Below are 20,457 nucleotides of genomic sequence, written 5' to 3' on the forward strand. Positions count from 1 at the left end.
GAGCAATTTCAAGCTGTGGTAGAATATTGTACTAACCCTGGTGAAGGACTTCTTCCCCACATTGGCTTTTCTTTTAGCCACACTCTTTCCTTGCTTTCTAGCCATTTGCAAGAAAAAACTTAAAAGGCACCCCCTTTGTAAAGGATTGAGAGCCCCTAGAATTTCCTTTTCATTTGCTCCCAACCACAAACAAATGATCAATATGCTCTGTCAACACTTTGGAGTCAGCATTTTACAAGGGCAAAGGGAGGAGGTGCAAAAAAAAAATTCCAATCCCTGAATAGTGTGAAGTAAAAGTGCTTTCAGAGGATCCCACAAGAATGGCACTGGTGGGCATAATGGGTCTGTCTCATCGTCAAAAGACCCAAGGAGTTGAAAGGAAACTCTAACTACAACACCAAAATGCCACAAACCATCGTTATTAATACAAACTAACTAGCATCTCTGTCTATCTGTCACCATCTCATCTTAAAAAACTTGTGAAAATACGTAATCCTGATGAGACTCAAATTAGGTATAAATACCAGCAGCAAAAGGAGATGCAGTACTTTTTCTGATCATCTGTGGATCGGCTATTAGAGGAGAAAGATCAGCTAAGTCCTTCGGATCTGATCAACTTAGTACAGGAGCTACTGATTTCATCAACTTCGGCTTAACTCTCGCCAAAACAATGAATTATACAGGTTATAGCTTAGCTTTTCAGCTTTGCGTGATTTTCGGTTCTTTTGGCTGTTACTGCCAGGCCATACCTGTAAAAGAAATAGCTAACCTAAGGACGTATATTGTGAGTATGACCTTTTAATAATACTTGCTTGTGGGAGAGATGAATGAACATTGACTTGGAGTTGTGTCTATGATAGGCTTTCGTCACAGTCATCTTGAGAAAGCTTGGTGTTATTTTGACTATTGACTAGATGAGTTTTTGACTAAATGATCTAGATTTTGCTTTAGCCCTCTACTCAATTTGTTATAGAGATTAAGAGGTCATTCATAAATCTTTCACAAGATGCGCATAATATGGGTATAAAGCAGGATGATGTTGATAATTTTTTGGTGAGAATCCATTCAATTGTCATGTCAAGTAGTATCTGTATTGAAAAAAATGACTGGCTTTTAGTTTCGGATTTCTCAGACTACCATGATGGTGATAGTAAAGACTCAAGATTAGCATTAAAAATGATAATCTGAAATAATCAATTAAAGAAGGTGAGATCCTTAAAGCTTTGGCTTAAAAAAAAATCATTTATAGGTGTTTTTCTCCAAAAAACACCTGGTTTTAAAATTCTACTACTCCATCTAGGTCATCTGTGAATTACCCCTGAACTCAGTCACTTGCTGAGATTCTGTAGGAGTTATAATCTGGCTTATTTTCAAAAATATTTTTTGTTTGTTTCATTATATGAGTTTCTTTTAAAATTTTACTTAATGGTTAATTAAAATAGTTTTTGCATTTTAAATATTTTATTATTTGTTCAAAATTTAGCTATTATAATTATAGTTGTTATACATATGTTCAAGCCTTCACAAACTATTTTATTCTCATAACATCAAATCAAATCTCACACACACAGCTGGAACTAACTATCTTTTAAAGCTGACATAATATGGTATTAAGAGGACACAGGTAGATGTTATAAAGATCTTTACCATAAGGGGGCAGTATTTTATAGTTGGAAGGCTGCTGGTTTCCTTTCTTTTTTTTAACGAGGCTTGAGAACACGTTTTTAAAACTAGTTATTTGGGACAATTGAAGTATCATCAATCTTGTTGAATTTATTTGTCATATTGCAATTTAAGGGTTATACTAGAAAATAAGAAAGTTAAAATAGCGTGGTAGTCTTTGGTTACGTCCAACATAATAACTTTTGGGAATACTTGGTAGAAGTAAGGAGAGGGTTGAAAAGAAAATCTGTGAACCTTGTCAGCATCTGAGTGCAATAAAACTTGAAGTACACTTTTAGGGCAATTCATGGACTAATTGTAAACCAATTTTTCCTTTTTTTTTTTCCAGAACGCTAGTAATCCAGATGTAGCGGATGGTGGGCATCTTTTTTTGGATATTTTGAAGAATTGGAGAGAGGTAAGCTGATTATTTCTATTTGGCTAATTTTCCTGTTGCTTATTTTCTGATGGATAAATTCAGACTAACGTCTCTTTGTGTTCTTTCATCCCAAGGAGAGTGACAAAAAAATAATTCAGAGCCAGGTTGTTTCCTTCTACTTCAAACTCTTTGACAGCTTAAAAGACAACCAGCACATTAAGAGCAGCATGGAAGCGATCAAGGAAGACCTGAGTGTTAAGTTCTTCAATAGCAGCAGCAGTAAATTGGAAGACTTCAAGAAACTGATTCAAATTTCGGTGAGAGGATATTAATTCTTTCTTTGGTTTCATTATAGAGGCTCTTCAAAAAGTACTTTAGTTCCCCAAAAGTAGAAATTAGCTACTGGGTACAGTTGTTCAAATTGTGAAATACACGCATGGCCCAAACTCCTCCTTACTAAGCTCATTCATGCTTTTAGGTGATTTTGTCAGGTCACTATGGAGATTAATTTTGTGATTTGAGAAAATACTGGCATTATGACTATTGTACAGACAGGTGAATGCACAAATCCAGTGAGGAGGAAGTGGTGAATCAGTTGAGGGAAGTATTGAGAAGCAGTTCTCTCATTGCCCCTTGTTGGTGTGACGGAGAGGCTGCCTGTCTTAATGGAAAGAGCAGTGGGAGGGGAAAGAAGATTGGTGCTCTCCTCCCAGCTTGGTTAACAAGGAACTGTGTGAACTCAGATGAATCATAGGCTTGGCTCAGTTTCTTCATTTTAAAGGGAGCCTATTGGTTTCTAACTTCTATGGTCTCCTTTGCTCTCAAACTCTACGATGGCATATATAGAAAGTGAGAATGAGGTAGGAGAGAGCTATGGCCTTTGACGAGGCATTAGGGGCATTGCGCTGCCAGGCTCTGGTCAACCTCTCATATTATGCAGCCCAAGTGTTTGTTTGCTTGCTTTTAGGAAAGAAAAAAGTTAGAATTTATATCTTATGAAATAATTGCTTTATCAATTTTTGGATACTAGAATATCTCAGCTGGAGAAATCCTTAGGCTCCTAAGCTTTAGCTCATGAAATTGTCTTGAATCTTTAAAGCTTGAGTCTAGAAGCTGTAAGATAACTTTGAAGCATAAAGACAAGTCACAGTTTTCAAAATTTTATCTAGGCAACAAAGGCCTCCAGATTCCTTTGGGTTTGGCTTTGATATAAACATGAGAAAGGCAGGGGTCCTGGTGTGACCTGTGCTCTCAGGATTTGCACCCAGCTCTCACTATACCTGGGTCGGCCTCTTGTCCCTTTCAGATCAGCCCCTAGGAACTGACATAAGTGCTTGTTCTTCAGTATTTCTCTAGTCCCCAATGTATTAGATCGTGCAAACGTGACTTGGAAAAATTAATGTTAATTAATTACTTTCCATTGATAGTGTTTTCCAGTGTTCAGCAGATCTCCTTTGCCACAGTCTGAGACTGAAAGAGCACTTGTTCCTAACTCAGTGCTGCCTCTGGCTTGCTGTTCAGTGCTGGATAAGTCTCATAGTTTCTTGGTGATGCTTTCAACACTGGAAAGTAAAATTTATCTCTTACAAACACACAGCTGATAGAAACTTTTTTCTACTCTGCTGTAACTGGGCCTTGAAAAAAATCTCTTGGTCTTATCCTTCTGGAAACTCCAAGCGTCCTGCTTCATATGGGCAATGTTGAGTGAGCTCTCAATGATTGTCCTCGTTTGCTCAACTGCTAATATATTTAAGGCATGTTATGCCTTTTAGTGATTAGTTCTGCAGCCTAGAATCTCCCTAGTCATTCTCAGAAATGTGGTAAGGTGGAAGAAAGAAACATAGTGGCAAAACCAAGATGAAAGCAAATGGTCCTCATTTTAGTAAGCATGAGTTCATATAAATGTTCCTATTGGTTACAGTGAGGAAATAGTTCAATTTGCTGGAATAGAAGGCAGAGTACAGGGAAATTTGCTGCAATTCTCAATTTTAAATGTTTTTACCAGTAATTAATTATTGCCACATAAAAATGATTCATTTTTATTTTTAATCCCATTATGGAAATGATGATGCTTACCTAATTTGGGGGAAAATTAAAACTCATAGTATTCATTGGTCTTGGACTTGGTAATTTACAAAGCACTAAACCTGTATAAGTGATTCTCAAACTTTGATGGATATCAGCATCACCTGGGGAGCTTAGTGACCACACACTGGCCTAGGCCCCCTCTGATTTCATGCACCTGGGTCTCTGAGTTCTTTCTTAGGTCTCCAGGTTATTCTGCTGCACATAAAAGGGGAGCACCATTGACCTATAGTGACTTATTTGGTACTTACAGCAAAGACTAAAATACAAAGTGATTGAATTGGTAGAGAGCCTAGAAGTCCTCTAAACAATGTCCTCATTGTTGGGATGAGCAAACAGAGACTTCACAGAGGCTCAGTGACTGGTTCAAAATCAAAGTTATTGCACACACAGGATTCAAACCCACAATTTTGTCATTCCACTTCAGGGCTCTTTTCACTATATAATTTTGAGAATTCTATAGCAGTAAATTTAAGGATACATCATGTGTCCCACCATGTTACAGCACAAGTAGCAATTTAATTATCATTTTAGTCTTAACTGCTGCAGACCATTACATATTAAGGTAATACATTGCCAGTAAAAATTATGTTTTTAAAGCAATGCTTCCATTTTCATTGACTATGACATTAACAACAGAATATCCTGATGGCCTGCATGCCCGAAATTAATTTTGCTGTGTTCTTTCCCAATAGGTAAATGATGTGAGGGTCCAGCGCAAAGCCATAAGTGAACTCAGCAATGTGATGCTTGACCTGTCACCAAAAACTAACCAAAGGAAGAGAAAAAGGAGTCAGGGTCCGTTTCGTGGCTGGAGAGCCTCAAAATAATCATCATCCTGCCTGCAATATTTGAATTTTAAAATCTAAATCTATTTATTAATATTTAATATTTTACATTATTTATATGGGGAATATATTTTAAACTCATCAAAGTATTTATAATTGCAACTTTTATGTGATAAAAATGAATATCTAGTAATATATGTATTATTTATAATTCCTGTATCCTGTGACAATTTCACTTGACCTTTTTTTTTTTTCTGACTAACTAGGCAAGACTGTGTGATCACAAGGCTTTATCTCAGGGGCCAACTAGGCAGCCAACCTAACAAGATGCTATGAGTTGTGCATTTAGTACAGTTGACGATAAAGTGAACACTTATAAATTAAATGATGCCATCCAATCACTGTGTGTTTGAAATCATGTCTGCATTCTGAGCCACTACTTTCATGGCATGTCACACAGCACTTGAAGGTGTCAGGTCATACGACTTGTCCCCTGATAAAAGCATAGCATCTCATCTCCTGCCTGGTGCTTCAGAATATCACTGACAACTGTGACTGTACCCAAATGCAGAGTATTTCATTTGTTTAGTTCATCAATATTTAATATATATGAATAAAGTATAATTTCATAACTATTTATGTTGTGTCTAACTTTTTCTAAATGAGGACTATGGTAAATGCACTACGTACTAATGTATTATAGGAGGAAAGTCATTTTCAGCTGTGGAAATCTAAAAGTTGGATTATGTCCCATTAAATGTGGTACCACTGGCAATTTATCGGCTTCCACTGCTCCATTTAGCAGCTGTTTGAGTTATCTTTTCAAAGTATAGATTTAACTTTGTCACCATTTACCTCAGAGCTTCTGCTATGGGAGGTAGTCCAAATTGTTTAGCCGGGCACACAGAGATTTATTTATACCTCCTCCCTCAACTCCCCATTGCATCCCTCATCTTGGTATTCCCCATGTCCTTGTCCACCTCAGACAAACATCACTGGGTGTGAAATAGGCAGTGTGAGCTTTAGGGAGAGAGTCTTGGATTGGAATCTTTGTCCTGCCATTATAAGTAACGGGACTTTTAATGAATTACTTATATTCTCTAAGCTTCAGTCTTCTCATCTGACAAAGAATAATAATTGTGCCTTCCTCACAATATTGTGGTGAGAGTTCATTTTTTTCAGTCAACCAATATTTATTGAGGTACCTACTATGTACCTGGTGCTGTTCTAGGCACTTCAGATACCTTTGTGAACAAAACAAGGGTCCCTGCCCTTGAGGAATTTAAAATTTAGGAAGGGGGAGACAGAAAATAAACAATACAGAGTATGTTAGTGAATTGCATGGTGAGTTCGAAAGTGATAGGTGCTATGGAAACAAAGTAAAGCAAGGTGGGGGAATTGGGAAAACTGTAAATGGGGTAGAGTGGGTGGGCTAGAGGTTTAAATGGAGTAATTGTAGTTGGCTTCATTGAAGAGATGACATTTGAGGAAGCACTTACAAGAAGTAAAGGAGGTAGCTATTTGGATTCCAGGCAAGGGAAACATCCTTTCAAAGGCTTTAAATTAGAGACTTGCCTTGCATGGTAAAAGAAGAGCCAGCAGACCAGCATGATTGGAGCAAAGTGAATCAAGAATAACTCCAACTTTTTAGCTGAGCAACTGTGGGGACAGAGTCCCAGAGAGCAGATTCTAGGCTCTCGGCCTCATGTGGAAAGGTGCTGGCTAGAAAAAAATGGCCATCAACTGTGATCGGATGGCCATCAGCTGTGGCTAGTTGGCCGTCAGCTGTAGCCAGTGAGCCACTGGCCACTAATATAACTGCTGTGGCTACACTAGCAGCAGATGGTGGCTGGCAAGCATGGATTGCAGCTAGCAAGTGAGGGGGGTTGGCAGAGAAGCGGACGGCAGTCTGCAGATCGTGTGGCTCCTGCTCCCTGTGTCTCCAACCCAGCTGCCAGCGAGACTATAGTGGTATGACTCCCCTATCTATGGCTCCGTGGGTGTTCCTTTTTGGCCTCGCCATATCCTGCGTTCTTGTGCAGGGAGTGGGACTAGAGACCCCGCATGACACCCTGTGTGACAGCAACTAAAAAGATGAACTTGTTATTAACTGAGGTGGAGAAACTGGACTCAATAGGCTTGGGGAGGAAAATCAGAAGTTTAATTTTGAACATTAAGTCCATTAGACTTCAAAGTAGGGATGTTGAGTAGGCAATTGGCTAGATCAATCTTGAGCTGAGAGAGAAGCTTGGACAGTTGGCATAAATTTGGGAATTGAGGCACATAAAGAAGGTATTTAAAGACTTAATGGCCATTGAACTCATGAAGGTCATGGGTTTACATTGAAGAGAAGGAAAGCACATGGTTGAGTCTTCAAGCATGACATCATTAAGAGGCTAGGGAGAGACCAGCAAAGGAGACTGGAAAGAAACAGCCAGTGAAATAAGAGGACAACCCAAAACATGAACTCCTCTGATAGCTAAGTGAAGAAAGTGTTTCAGGAACAAACCGTGTCAAGTGCAGATAAGTCTAGTCAGACGAGGACTGAGAACTAATCACTGGGTTTAACAAGAGGAGGCCATTGGTCATCTTGGAGAAGAGCAACTCTGATATGGATGGAGGGTGAAAGCCTGATTGAAATGGGATTAAGAGAGACATTAGAGAAAACACATGGGTAACTCTTTTTAGAAGTTATATTGTGAAGGAGAGGAAAGAATGGGGTAGCTCCCAGGATAAAAGCAAGCAAAACAATTTTTAGTTTTTTTGGGGTTTTTGCTTTTAAGATAGGAGAAGAAACAGCATGTTTATGTGTTCGTGGACATGATTTAACTAAAAGAAAAGCAATACATGATGTAGGAGAGAGGGGGAAGAACTGCAGAGTGCTTCTATGAGTAAGTAAGAATGGTCAGCTGAGGATAAACGATGAAATGGCTTTAGGCAGGTACACAGAAAGTTTATCTTTGTTAATAGGTTGGAAGGTAGATTCTGTGAATTCTGATGTTGGTAGGTGGGTAAATGTGGTGGTGAGAATATTCCACTGATTGTTCAAAGTTTCCTCAGGAAAATAGGAAGCTGAGAGTGAAGTTCAAGAAGAAAGTGTTGGAGGCTTGGAAGGAGCAGAAGAATGATTGGGTCAGGGCAGTGTGATGTGGGTTGCCAGGCAGCTTTAAGGGTCCACTTGAGGTCAGTGGTCATGAAGTTAAGGGACACCAGTTGGTGTAGTTGAGTGTTTGTCTCTATCCATATAGAGCTGTGGGTGAAGATACACAGAAGGCAGAGAGTAGTATTTAGCAGACTTTAATTTAGCTAAGAAAGTAGGACAGAGGGAGAGAGGACAAGAAAGTCATGGGGATATACAAGGGTGTACTCGTAATGGTTAGTGAACTGATGAGAAACTCTAAGCTAGTGAAGGAGGGGAAAGAGTATATACAAGGATGCTGAAGGAGGGTAAAGAAGTGTTTGGATGAAAGAATATCTGCCCCATCTCTGGCCCAAAAGATGAAAGAGAGAAAAACAGCCACCATTTGAAAGAGATATAGGGGAAGCAGTGTCCTTAGGAGAGAATCAGTTTATCTTTTGAGTATGAGGAAGTTGAGGCATGATGGGTTTGGTTAGTGCTGGATTGTGAATCCCAGACAACCCAGTGAGTGTAGGAAAGAGAGGCGATCATGATGGGGAAGGCGTGTAGGGGTGTGTTGTGAGTCTGGGGCTTCTTATGATCACAGACGTAAACAAGGAAAATGGATGTAACGAGATTAATTCTGCTGGCTTTGGGCCATATAGTGGTGGCAAAATTGTGAGGACAGAAAGGATTAGGTGCCTGGGCTTCCTTTAAACTATCTCCCTTAACCCTTCCATGACAGTTGGGTTAAGTGAAATAGTTCATGTGAAGGAGTAAGTAGAATCCTTGACAATAACCATTTGGCATTATTTTGATTATTGGATAGCTAAGTAAGGGTGGGTGAGACTTGGTTCTTGAAAACTTTTGAATCTTTGATGAGGCAAGTTTGACAAGAAATTGGGCTGATCTTGGCACAACTGCAACTGATATGAGCTGCTGTCGGTGTCACCACTCTTGTTAATATTTAAGGTTGATGCAGATTTTAAGATATCTACAGATGGAGGGCTGCTGTGATAATCCTGTCTGGTCCATAGAATCAGACCATACCTCTGTGGAAGGGATTGGAAATTTCTACTGTTAATTGTCTTGAGAAGTCTTTAATCGTGAAATGGGAAATGAAGGCCCAGGAGGTGAGCCTTGGCCTAGCTACGTACGTAATCCATTCCCCTCTCTGAGAATGGTATTAGTTTGGCACAGGTTTTGAGACATGGAGAGATATAGACCATATTAAGTAAAGTGATTGAAACTTGAATGAGACAGGAAGAAGACCCTTTAAGAGAAATTGAGTTGAGTCTGCCTATGCAGTAGTTATAAATTTTTTTCTATATTGTATGTTCCCTCCCTTATGTACAAACTTACTTTCAGAAGAGTTTTTTGTGGGACTTAGGGAAGGAGCTAGGGGACAGCACCAGTCGGGGCAGTTATTGCCCTGGACTCATGAGCAATAGGGTCAGCAGCTAGTAGGTCAGCAGCTAGGGCATGCAGTGGGAGAACCCTCTAGTATAATATCCCACCATTGGTGACTCAGAAATAGCTGGTACACCTTTGCTGGCAGGGTGATTTTGATGATTAGGCAATTGAAACTTGAGCATTAATAGTCAATGAGTTTTCCTGTTTTTTTCTGTTCATCTTTTCATTTTTTCTATCCTTTCCCATCCGGAACAATATAATCAAAGCAATTTGGTGCATCTGAATAAGGTAGGCCACTATGGGGAGTCAAATTCCAAGTAAGGTGTATATGCAGAGGGAAAATCTGATGTGAAAGGTGTCGGAGCCTGAGCAGAATGAGGAGATTGTCCAAGAAGGAATAGAGGGGAGTATATTAGTTTTCTGATGCTGTCATAATGAGTGACCACAAACTTAGTTGCTTAAAACAGTACAAATTTTGTTGTCTTATCGTTTTGGAGGTCAGAAGTCCACAATTAGTCTCAGTGGGTAAAATCAGGGCATCATCATGGGTGCATTCCTTCAGGAGACTGTAGGGGAGTGTCTAGTATTTCCTTGTCTTTTCTGGCTTCTAGAGGCCACCTGCATTCCTCAGCTAGTGGCCTCCCCTTGTTTCTTTAAAGCCAGCAGCATAGCATCTTCCAATCTCTCTCTCTCTTATTCTGTCATTTCTGCCTCCTTCTGATAAAGACCTTTGTGATTACATCGGGCTCTTAGATAATTCGGATAATGTCTCCATCTCAAGATTATTAGTTTAATCATTTGTGAAAAGTTCCTTGGCCATATAAATTATCATTCATTAATTCTAGGAATTAGGATGTGAGCATCTATGGGGGGACTATTAGTTAGCCTACCACAGGGAGGCAGCCTGACATGGAGAGTCTGAACTGCAGCGACCGATGAAGTTGTCCATGTGGAAGAATGACCTGGAGGCGGATGTCAGAGTTCACACAAGATGCGGAGAACATCCATGGAGGGGGGTAGCTCAGCATGGGGAATCAGAGTGAAGTAAGAACAGCATTCAGACAGGGGAACTATACTAGTGTAGATGGGAAATTGGTTACTTACAGGGGGATTGATTAAGTACGTAAATATATTAAAAATAATATATTAAAGGTAATATATAAAGGTAAATATAATACATAACACAGTCTGAAGAGAAAAGGCAAGCATCAGAACCAAATTCAGATATGACACAGATGTTGGAATTATCAAGCAGAAAATTTAAAGGAACTGCAATTAATATGTTAAGGGCTCTAGTGGAAAAAGTAGGCAATATGAAAAAGCATATGGGTAATGTCACAGACAGATGGAAATTCTAAGAAAGAATCAAAAGGAAATGCTATAAATAAAAAACACAGTAACAGAAATGAAGAATGCCTTTAATGGGCTTATCAGTAGACTTGAGACAGATAAAGACAGACTCAGTAAACTTGGAGACAAATAAATAAAAACTTCCCAAACAAAAATGCAGAGAAAAAGGTGGGGGAGGGGACAGGGAAAGCAAAACCTCAGAATGAAACATCGAAGATCTGGGGGACCATTATCAAAAAATGTAACAAAATTACAGATCGTCAAGAACATCAAGCAGAACAAATTCCCAGAAAACCATGCCTAGGAATATCATAATATCATATTCAAGCTACAGAAAAGCAAAAAGAAAATCTTGAAAGAGGTAAAGGGAAAATACACCTTGCCTATGGGAGAACAAAAAAAAAAATACAATGGACTTCATGTCAGAAGACATGTGCTATTAGTTTCCTATGGCTGCTGTAATAAATTACCAAAAACTTGCTGGCTTAAAACAACACAGATTTATTATTTTACAGGTCTGAAGGATGGGAGTCCAAAATCAGTCTCAGTGAGCTAAAATCAAGGTGTTGGCAGGGCTGTGTTTGATCTGAAAGTTCTAAAAGAGAATCTATTTCCTTGCCTTTGTTAACCTTTAGAGGCTGCCTGCATTCTTTGACTCATGGCCCCTTTCCTTTATCTTCAAAGCCTGAAACAATGGGCGGAGTTCTTCTCATTCAGCCATCTTCCTAGTTCTCTGTCTTCTGCCTCCCGTTTCTGCTGATAAAAACCTGTGCTTACATTGGCCTATTCAGATATTCGAGGATAATTTCTTCATCTCGAGATCATCTGACAACCAATCTTAGTTCCATCTGCAACCTTAATTTTCATCTTTCATTTAATCTAACAAATTCACAGAAGGAGACAAAATGTATACAGATTGGAAAGGAAGAAATAAAACCGCAGATGACCTAATTGTCTATGCAGAAAATCTTAAGGAATTAGCAACAAACTCCTGGAACTAGTAAGTGCGTATAGTAAGGTTGCAGAATACAGGTTAATATGCAAAAGTCGGTTCCTTTTCTATATACCAACAATGAACAATACAATTTTGAAATTTAAAATAATACTATTTATAATAGCACCTCAAAAATGAAATAAGTATAAAGCTAATAAACTATATACATGACCTATATTAGGAACACTATGAAGCACTGATGAAAAACATCAAAGAAGATCTAAATAAATAGAGAAATATTCTATGTTCATGGATTGGAAGACTCAATATTATTAAGATGTCAATTTTTCCTAACTTGATTCAACACCATCCCAATCAAAATCCCGGCAAATATTTTAATTCTAAAGGTTATATGAAAAGGGAAAATACCCAGAATAGCTAACACAATCCTGAAGAACAAAGTTGGAGAACTCACACCTGATTTCAAGACTTACTATAAGGTAATAGTAATGAGTACAGCATGGTATTGGTAAAAGAATAGACATATATAGATCAATGGAACAGAATAGAGAGCCTAGAAAGAGACCCACATAAATATAGTCAACTGATCTTTGACAAAGGAGTAAAGGCAATTCAGTGGAGAAAGAATAGTGTTTTCAACAAATAATGTGAGAACAATTGGATGTCCACATAAAAAAAATATCCTCGACAAATCAGCATGGGTACTCATAAAAATGAAAAATTTAGATTCAATGTCAGACTTGTTATTTTTTTCTCTCTCTTGCTTTGTCTGTTAATTACATGAGACCTTTTCTTGGACACTAGTTTGATGCTCCTTTGGAGGGAGATGGGTGCTTGACTAATAGTGATGGGCTGGATCATCTGGATGATGCTGACTTGGCAGCCAACTCGGGAGGATGATACTGCAATTTCCATTCCTGCCCGAAATGACCATATGTAACATGGCACACCAACACCAATAAAAGAAAAATTGGATTATAAACTCTTGCTTATGAGAAAAGGAAAATAAACAATTAAGTTGGAAATAACATGGAATCATGACTTAAAAAAAGATCGATAGTCTTTCTGCTCTCAGTACAAGGGTCATTTCTTTGAAGTCGCTCTGTCCTGTCCTAAGTATTCATCTAAAACAATTCATTATGCACCTCTAGTATCTATTTTGGTGTTTTTCACTTAAAAAAAAAGAAAAATAAAAAGAAAGAAAATCAAGGGCTCCTTGAAGAGACATTTACACCATATTTGGGATGGAAAATGTTAAGTTGAGTTCAGGATATTTTATAGCCTGTTATTTGTTGCCTAATATTTTGTTGCTATCACTATCATTCTTGTAACTGCTATACAAGTAGATTTTATGCTGCCTCGTCTATTGAGTATTTAGTATATGCCAGACTCTGCACTACACCCTGTATTATTATTGTCAACTCTTGACTGACCCAGAGGAAAGTGATTGTTGACTAACCAAAGCTAAGTTCATTAAACTTACTGCAGTAAGGGGTTGAAATCTTGACAAAGTCTTACTAATGTCTCAGAAAGGAGAAGTCAAAGGTGGATATTAATAGAACGTGGAATGGGGTATGGGATGTATGGAGAGTCTTTTAATGAAGGGAGATTGAGCTTGGGAAATTTTGTGATATTTGTGTGTGATGTGTTTTGGTCTAGTTGAAACAGCAAGGCAAGATTCTTGAAGAAAGTCTTGATATATAAGCAGTTATTTGATAATCTATTTACTCGGCAACATATTGTCTTGAGAAGGAGGTTGCTTGTCCAATTAAGCAAACTTTTTAAGATAAATTGATTTTCAATAATTTCCTGAAGCAAACACTGAAGTGATGTACTGTTTAGTCTTATTTTCCTGGGAAAGAATTTCCTGGAACAAGTCGTTCAGTCACCTTGACCCAGGAGGTTTCAGGTCTCAGTACTGCTAGGTGAGCTATGTGGATGCAGGTGGTCTGACTGTGACCTAGATATCAACCTGTCCTATGACCCCTGACTCCTGCGTTGATGTGTGAGGTCTATTTTTGACATATTCGAACCCAGACATAGAACTTCGCTCCTCAAAATAACACACTCACACCAACACATTAATACTGATTAATTTGGAATGCTTTCTAAAGGTTTCCTAGAGCGTTAAAGGCAAGATCAACTGTCACTGTCAAGAGAGTTCTGTTTTCTGAAGTTTTTCATTAGCTATACAATCACAGAGGATTGATATTTTTCTCTTTTCTCCACACAGTACCCAGTTTCTTTCCTCTACCAGGATATCCTTCTAGGAAATTCCCATTACCTCACTCTTTTATTATACAGAGTGGTTTCCCCTTTTCCTTTAACTTTGACTGGAATGGAATCCATTTCCTGGGACTCAGCTTCCAGTCTAAGGTTTATCAATCATTCCCAACAAAGTCAGGCTTCCCCATTAAAAAAAAAAAAAAAAAAAATCGCTATACCAGCTACTAAAAAGAACACATTTTTTCTTTTTTAGTTTTATTATCTTCTTTTATTTTTAACAAGACTTTTATGTGTTAGATATTATCAAATAGTTTCACTGAATGGATGGATGATTGAAAGAATTGGAGAGGACTGAGATAATCTTGGTTTCTTTAGAATGGATTTGGCATCTGAGTGCTGGGAGGGGAAGAAAAAAAATTTTTTTTTCTCAATCCTGGACAGGAACACCCCCTGGTTAACAAAAGACAGATTAACAAGAGAAAAAGCATACACATTTATTTAAATTTTATGTGACACAAGAGTCTTCATAGAAAATAAAGACCTGAAGAATCTGTTATACTTGAATGTTTTTATTCCAGGTTTGGTGAAGAGTGGAAAATCCTGGGAAAATATCAAGCACAAAGGTGAGTTAAGTGTAGTAAACTGGGGGAAACTTAGGAAGGCTTGTTCACATTCGTTTCTGTGTTCCTTGTCTTCAGAGATAAGGATGCCTTTTCCTCCATGTATAGGGTTTTACGATCTGCTTCAGGAGAAGGTCAGAAAGTCCTTCCTGCACATGCCTTCTCAAATTCCTTCAGCATGAAATATTCAAAATATCAAGGTGCTATATTTTGGGATCACATGTCCTGAAACTTGTCATATAGGAGAAAATATAAGGACAAAAGTTTCTCATCCTGCTCTTCTTACCTAGAATGAAAATCTGGCAGCCCTATGACAAGTCTTCTTTCAGGCAGATGTTGTTGGAGGATCAAAGGTGAAAGTGCTATCACCATCTGAGCTGCAGACATAAAGCCACATCAGAGAGCCATTGACATCCTGGGTATGGCCACCCTGTTGGATGTGTAATGGACTTGTGCAAAATAATACTAACGAGCAACTAGTGACCATGTGCTGTAGTTAAGAGCCCTTGTTCAGAATTCAGTTAGACCTAGATTTCATTAGTTGCAAAACTTTAGGAATGTTATTTACTGTCTTCAAGCCTCATTTCTTTCATCTGTGAAATAGGTCATTCTGAGGATTAAATTTAAAAACACATGTAAAATGCTTGGGAGAGAGAAAATGCTGTGTAAATTGTAACTATTATTATTATTGCTATTTTTGTTGACTAAATCACTGAATCATTGTCATTAGCTTTCCCATGATGACAAGTTCTCTTTAATTTTCCTTGATCAGAGAGCTATTCCACTTCTAGAAGAAGAATGGAGAGAGGAAGCTATATTAGCAAAGGAAGTCAGTCAGTCAGAAGCCGTTGATACTGCTTTGTTTTCGTTGTGATTTCATTGGTGTCACTTATTATTACTTAGGATAATATGTAAGTTTCGTGAGGTTTTATGTATCGGGTTCATCGGAGAGAAGTGAAATTTGGGACTGAGGTGTACCCGGCTTGTAAAACTGACCTAGCTTCAGGTCTTCAGGTCAGGAGGTGCAGAGCATTCTGGAAGTCAATCAGCGGCTGTGACATGGCAGTTTGGGGAGGAAGGCTGTGTGTGTGTGCGTGTGGGGGGGCATCTAGACTATAATCCAAACCTTGGGGATTGGTGTGGCAAGTGTTATTTTCAGAAATCTGTCCATAAAAGACTGGACCCCCACTGGTGAGCTGGGTCTCCATGGCAGCATCTAGTCCTGAGCAGGGAGCTGGCCTGTGGGTGTAGGGGGTCAGGACCTCTGGTCAAGTGCACTAGAACAACTAGGAAAGGTGAAGGGCCAGGGAGTCTTGGGGTTTGAGAGGTCAAAGGGGTATCAGAAATCTTTGTCACATCAGCTCCCTGCTGGTCAAAGGGTATCAGAATTCTTCTGTCACATCAGACCCCTGCTAAGCTGTTGGATGTAAAAATGATATGGCTATTAAATCCTATCAGTATTGATTGGCCAATGCCCTGGGGTACGGAGAGGCTGAGACTGAAACCAGAGAGCTGGAAAGGGCCAAGATTGGGACCTGACAGCATTCTTTACATGGGAAAAGAATCATGAATTGTGAAAAGCTTTGTAAGAAGTCCTAATGAATCAGTGGGTACTTTTGGATAAAAACTCTATCTGACTGAGGTTATGATCCTTCTTGGAGCACTCACTTTTCAGAAATAGCAAATATTTTTGAAGATCTGGTATGGTCACTCATCAGCTGTGTGACCTTGGCTAACTCAGAAGGTACTGGGGAAGATACAATGATGTAATGTTTGTTACTGTCAATTGCAAAGTTCTATGTGAATGTGAGATATTATGAAGCTAACACAATTCCTGGGAGGAGCCCTGTAATATTCTGGGTGCCAAGATTCAAAAACTGTATGAGATGAGGAAATATAGTAGATTTTTTGACTCCTTGAGTTTCTTTGGTGCTTAAATGATCAATTAAAGTTTAATTTCTTGAATCTCTTCAAAGCTTTTCCGCTGTTACAAAACTTGCCTTAAAAGGAAAGGATTTTGTGGTTCATGTTAAGAATGTGTAGTGGAATTGTTTTGAATCTTTAACTGATTTGTTTTCTCTGTATTTGTTGACTTTGAACCTTTTCCCTTGCATTGAAACAGACCATTCTGTGCTGTTGTCAAAGAGAAGTGATGTAACAATGGAAAATAGAGAGAACCTAATCTTCACTTGAGTTTCAAAAGCCTAGGACGTTAAAAAAAAATATAATAGAGACAAACAGCTTGAGAGGGGAAGCATCATGAACTAGAGGAAGAAGTCTTACCTCAACCCTGAGACCCATCAGGGACTCCCCTGGCTAGAAGGCATAGGGAGAACGAGAAATAAAGTGAAGGGATTGGAATTGGTGAGCTCTGGGATTACAAAGAATCTGAGTAAACCATTTAACCCAGACCAGAATCTCTATCTATAGGTCAGCCAGATTCTGCTTGAACAAAGTAACCACACATCACCTAGACTCACACAAATAGCATTTTTTCTAAGGGATCTTTTCCTTGAATTTCACAAGGGATTCTGGGAAGCTAACTCTTTCAGGCTAGAAAAATCGGTCGACGTCTCACCAAATACTAGTATATGATTTTGTTTTCTATTTATTTGTTTATATTTTAATGAGTATTTTTGACATACTTCTTATTGATTGCCACAGCAGTTGAAAAATAGTACAATGAATGCAAACATGCAAGACTAGGAATAATACACTTTGCTCTTTAATCAAGAGAAAAATATTAATGATTAATGAAAAACGAAAACTGAAATTTCTGTATGTGTATGTAATGTACACATACTGCTGTGAGTGCATCAAGACATTTAGCAGCATAGATGGAAAAAAAAACCAAAAAAACAAAAAACAACCCAGGACAGCAAACAGCAGCAGAATTGTGGATAGAAATATGATCATTCTTCTGCCTGGTAGAAGCTTTTGTGGGCTGAAGTCTGATTTTGGTAGACTCCATGGCAATGTTTATAAATCTGTCTCTTGTCATCCATCCTACCTGGGGACACCCACTAGCAGATTCTTCAATTCACCATTACCTGCAAATCTTTAGTGTTAGGAAAGTGAGCGTGCTGCTCTCTAGAAAGTACTGGTTATTAGCATATTCACTGGGACCTGGGCAACTCAGCATCCAAACATATTACTTCCGAGGCTTTACAAATAGGCTGATCCTTTTGCTGCTCAAGTGTGCTGAGGATTCTGCCTAGACTAGCAGAAATCTTTCAAAAAAATTAAATCATCCATTGGTGAGCTAATAGAGAGCTAATAAACGATCTACAATGTAGGCCTTCAGGTGCAGGGAAAATGAGCCACTATTGTGTATTGTGGGAAACTTTAAAAAAAATGCTAAACAAATTTAAGGGAGCAAGTAGCGTTCCATGGTTACGTGGGTGGTCCTACTTTATCTCAGGTTGGTGAAGTCAGAGTTGTCTTTAGCTTTGAAGAGGAGACCACATAAACAAAGAAGTCTCAGCAGAATAGACTTCAAACGTGGGAATGTGGAGTAAGCTGATTCAAGGGAAAAGCAAACTCAGTTTGTTGCTAAGGTGAGGGTACCCAATCAAGCACAGACCTCATACGAGGAGTGAGAAGAGCACCAATCAATTTAATGGAAGTTGTTCACTAATTGCTGATATAGCAATTACCCAGTTCACTTTAGTTACAATGTTTGGATATTAACATACATGTGGGTAAGCAGATGCCATTTTTATTTCTTTTTTTCAAACTTGCATTATTTTTACATGACTATGGAATTAAACACTTTGACACACCATGCTGCTTCCAAACACCCAGGAAATGAGAAAATGTTTCCACTGTAGGTCATTCAAAGACCACAATTATTTGTGGTTAAACCAAATAGGACTCAATATTTGTCCTAATACATATGCTGTCATGAAAACAATTTACCTGGGCCTATTATTCACATTTGTTCCCCGAGGGTGGAGGGGCACCAGGGAGCCCCGAGCCCCGATGGACACTAGGAGACGTGGTGGTCGCTCCCTCTGGGCCTATTATTCAATGCCTAAAACCTACCACGTGCAAAGAAAGGAAAGCTTACCAAGGTATAGCCTATTTATTCACATATTCATACAGTTAAGAAAATAGGAACATTTTAAATTGGTGGGAGGAAAAATAAATGAATCTTTTGTATCTCACAAAATTTTACCTTGTGATTTAAAAATAAGTGGGAAGTAGGAAGAGTGTTCCCGGCGCCTCACAAAGGATAAGGTATGCCAATTGGATAATGGCTCCAAATTACTTTAACACATTTGTGAGCTTTCCATAAACTTCCAAGAAATTTTCTCCGATTTTACAAAAAATATATTTTTTCCACTTGAAAATAACATGAGTAATTAATCTTTGAGTTTTTCTAGGAGGTTACTGATGTCCAAAATGATTTCTGACTACCTTAGGTGGTGAATCACCTTTGATATATAGTGAAGTTCTCTAGAGAGAGTCTTTACATGCCCGGTGGTTATGTGAAGCCAAAGGAATCGAAAGAGGGATACTATCTGGATTCGTTGAAACAGAATGATCAATTCTAGGGATAGAGAGTTTAAAGCAATTAGGGACAATCAGCCTCTTCATTTAGTTTGTCAGATGGGGATACAAGTAATAGCTATAGAGTCATTGCATAAATTAAGGGAGATAACGTAAGTAAGTTGCATGGGACATGGGGCAATTCTTCATTGCACAGAACTGTCTCATGCACTGCAGGACTTCTAAAATCCCTGGTCTCTCCACCCACGAAATTGCAGTAGAACCTCTGGAATCATTGTGACAATTTAAATAGCCTATGTACATTTCCAAAATTACTTTGGCCTTGGGGAGGAAAGCAGATGGGTGTGACTCATTTAGCCCTAGATTGTTTGAACTAAGTGAATTTTAAAGAGACTTGCAGATCTGTGCATGTATGAAATCACAACTTTACATCATTGCCTTTCTCTTGTTGCTAATCAATGATATATTATTAATACTCCAATGTGTTTGGCAAGAACATTTAAAATATTTCCCATTCCATTTTAATTCATTGACAGTACTATACACTGAGTAATACACATTGAAGTTACCAGACACTGAAAACATCACGGGAAAAGGAATCGTGAATATGAGTAACTGCTCTTGGGTTAGTTGGGCGACACCAGAAATCTTGGGTAACTGAGATAGCTATTTTTGTTTTTATCATTAAGTTGAAGAATTATCACCAGAGTAGAAAATGCTGCACAATTGGAAAATGACAGGCTGGAAACTCTGGCTCAGGAGTCAGGAAATCCCCACTGTGAGCTTCCTTAGGCTAACACACTGCTGTTGAATTGGCCATAATTGAAGAGGCCAGACCCGAAAGCTGTTATCAGTATGCAAGTGTGCCCATGTCTATATGACAACAGGACAATGTGACACCAGTCAGTTTATGGAATAACATCAGTGAAATCAGTTTGTTATAATGTAGTTACAAGCAATGATTGTTTTTCTACTTTATTTTCTACTGAGTTCTTTTTCTACTTTATTTTGATCCCTGACTCCAGGCTACCGCAGATGAATCAGAAGAGCGGAAAACACATACTCAGAGAAGTCAGCAACAAAGAGGAACACATCATGAATCACTGAACAACCACAACCCTCCCTCCCCCAAAATGTCCATATCATTTCAATAAGTCGTCGGGACACCTGGTACTTCACATTTTTCCAAGGACATCAAATTAGTCAATTTTAACCTATGTGCCTGTCAGAGAGAAATAAATTGTCTCATTTAATTCTGGTTTGACTTCTGTATGAATGTCATTTTTTTTAGCTTTTAAAGATGTCTTGTGTTTGTTGCTGCTGCAGTGTTGCTGGTTCATCCCCATTGC

General features: G+C 38.6%; 1 protein-coding gene across 1 annotated transcript; it reads left to right on the forward strand.

Moving 5' to 3' along the window:
- Positions 1-573: 573 nt before the first annotated feature.
- IFNG (interferon gamma) lies at positions 574-5,504 on the forward strand. The gene is made up of 4 exons (XM_019748932.2): positions 574-784; positions 2,012-2,080; positions 2,176-2,358; positions 4,822-5,504. Exons 1-4 carry the CDS (start codon positions 671-673, stop codon positions 4,954-4,956), a joined length of 501 nt encoding a protein of 166 aa, XP_019604491.2. The 5' UTR covers positions 574-670; the 3' UTR covers positions 4,957-5,504.
- The last annotated feature ends 14,953 nt before the right edge of the window (positions 5,505-20,457 follow it).

The sequence above is a fragment of the Rhinolophus sinicus genome, linkage group LG02 (genome assembly GCF_036562045.2).
Source record: "Rhinolophus sinicus isolate RSC01 linkage group LG02, ASM3656204v1, whole genome shotgun sequence".
Lineage (NCBI taxonomy): Eukaryota > Metazoa > Chordata > Mammalia > Chiroptera > Rhinolophidae > Rhinolophus > Rhinolophus sinicus.

Bases quoted from the DNA above. Each gene is read 5' to 3' on its own strand.
- IFNG (XM_019748932.2), top strand. From the start codon at position 671: ATGAATTATACAGGTTATAGCTTAGCTTTTCAGCTTTGCGTGATTTTC. The intron at 2,081-2,175 runs GTAAGCTGATTA...TTTCATCCCAAG, and splicing joins TTTTGAAGAATTGGAGAGAG to GAGAGTGACAAAAAAATAAT. The intron at 2,359-4,821 runs GTGAGAGGATAT...CTTTCCCAATAG, and splicing joins AGAAACTGATTCAAATTTCG to GTAAATGATGTGAGGGTCCA.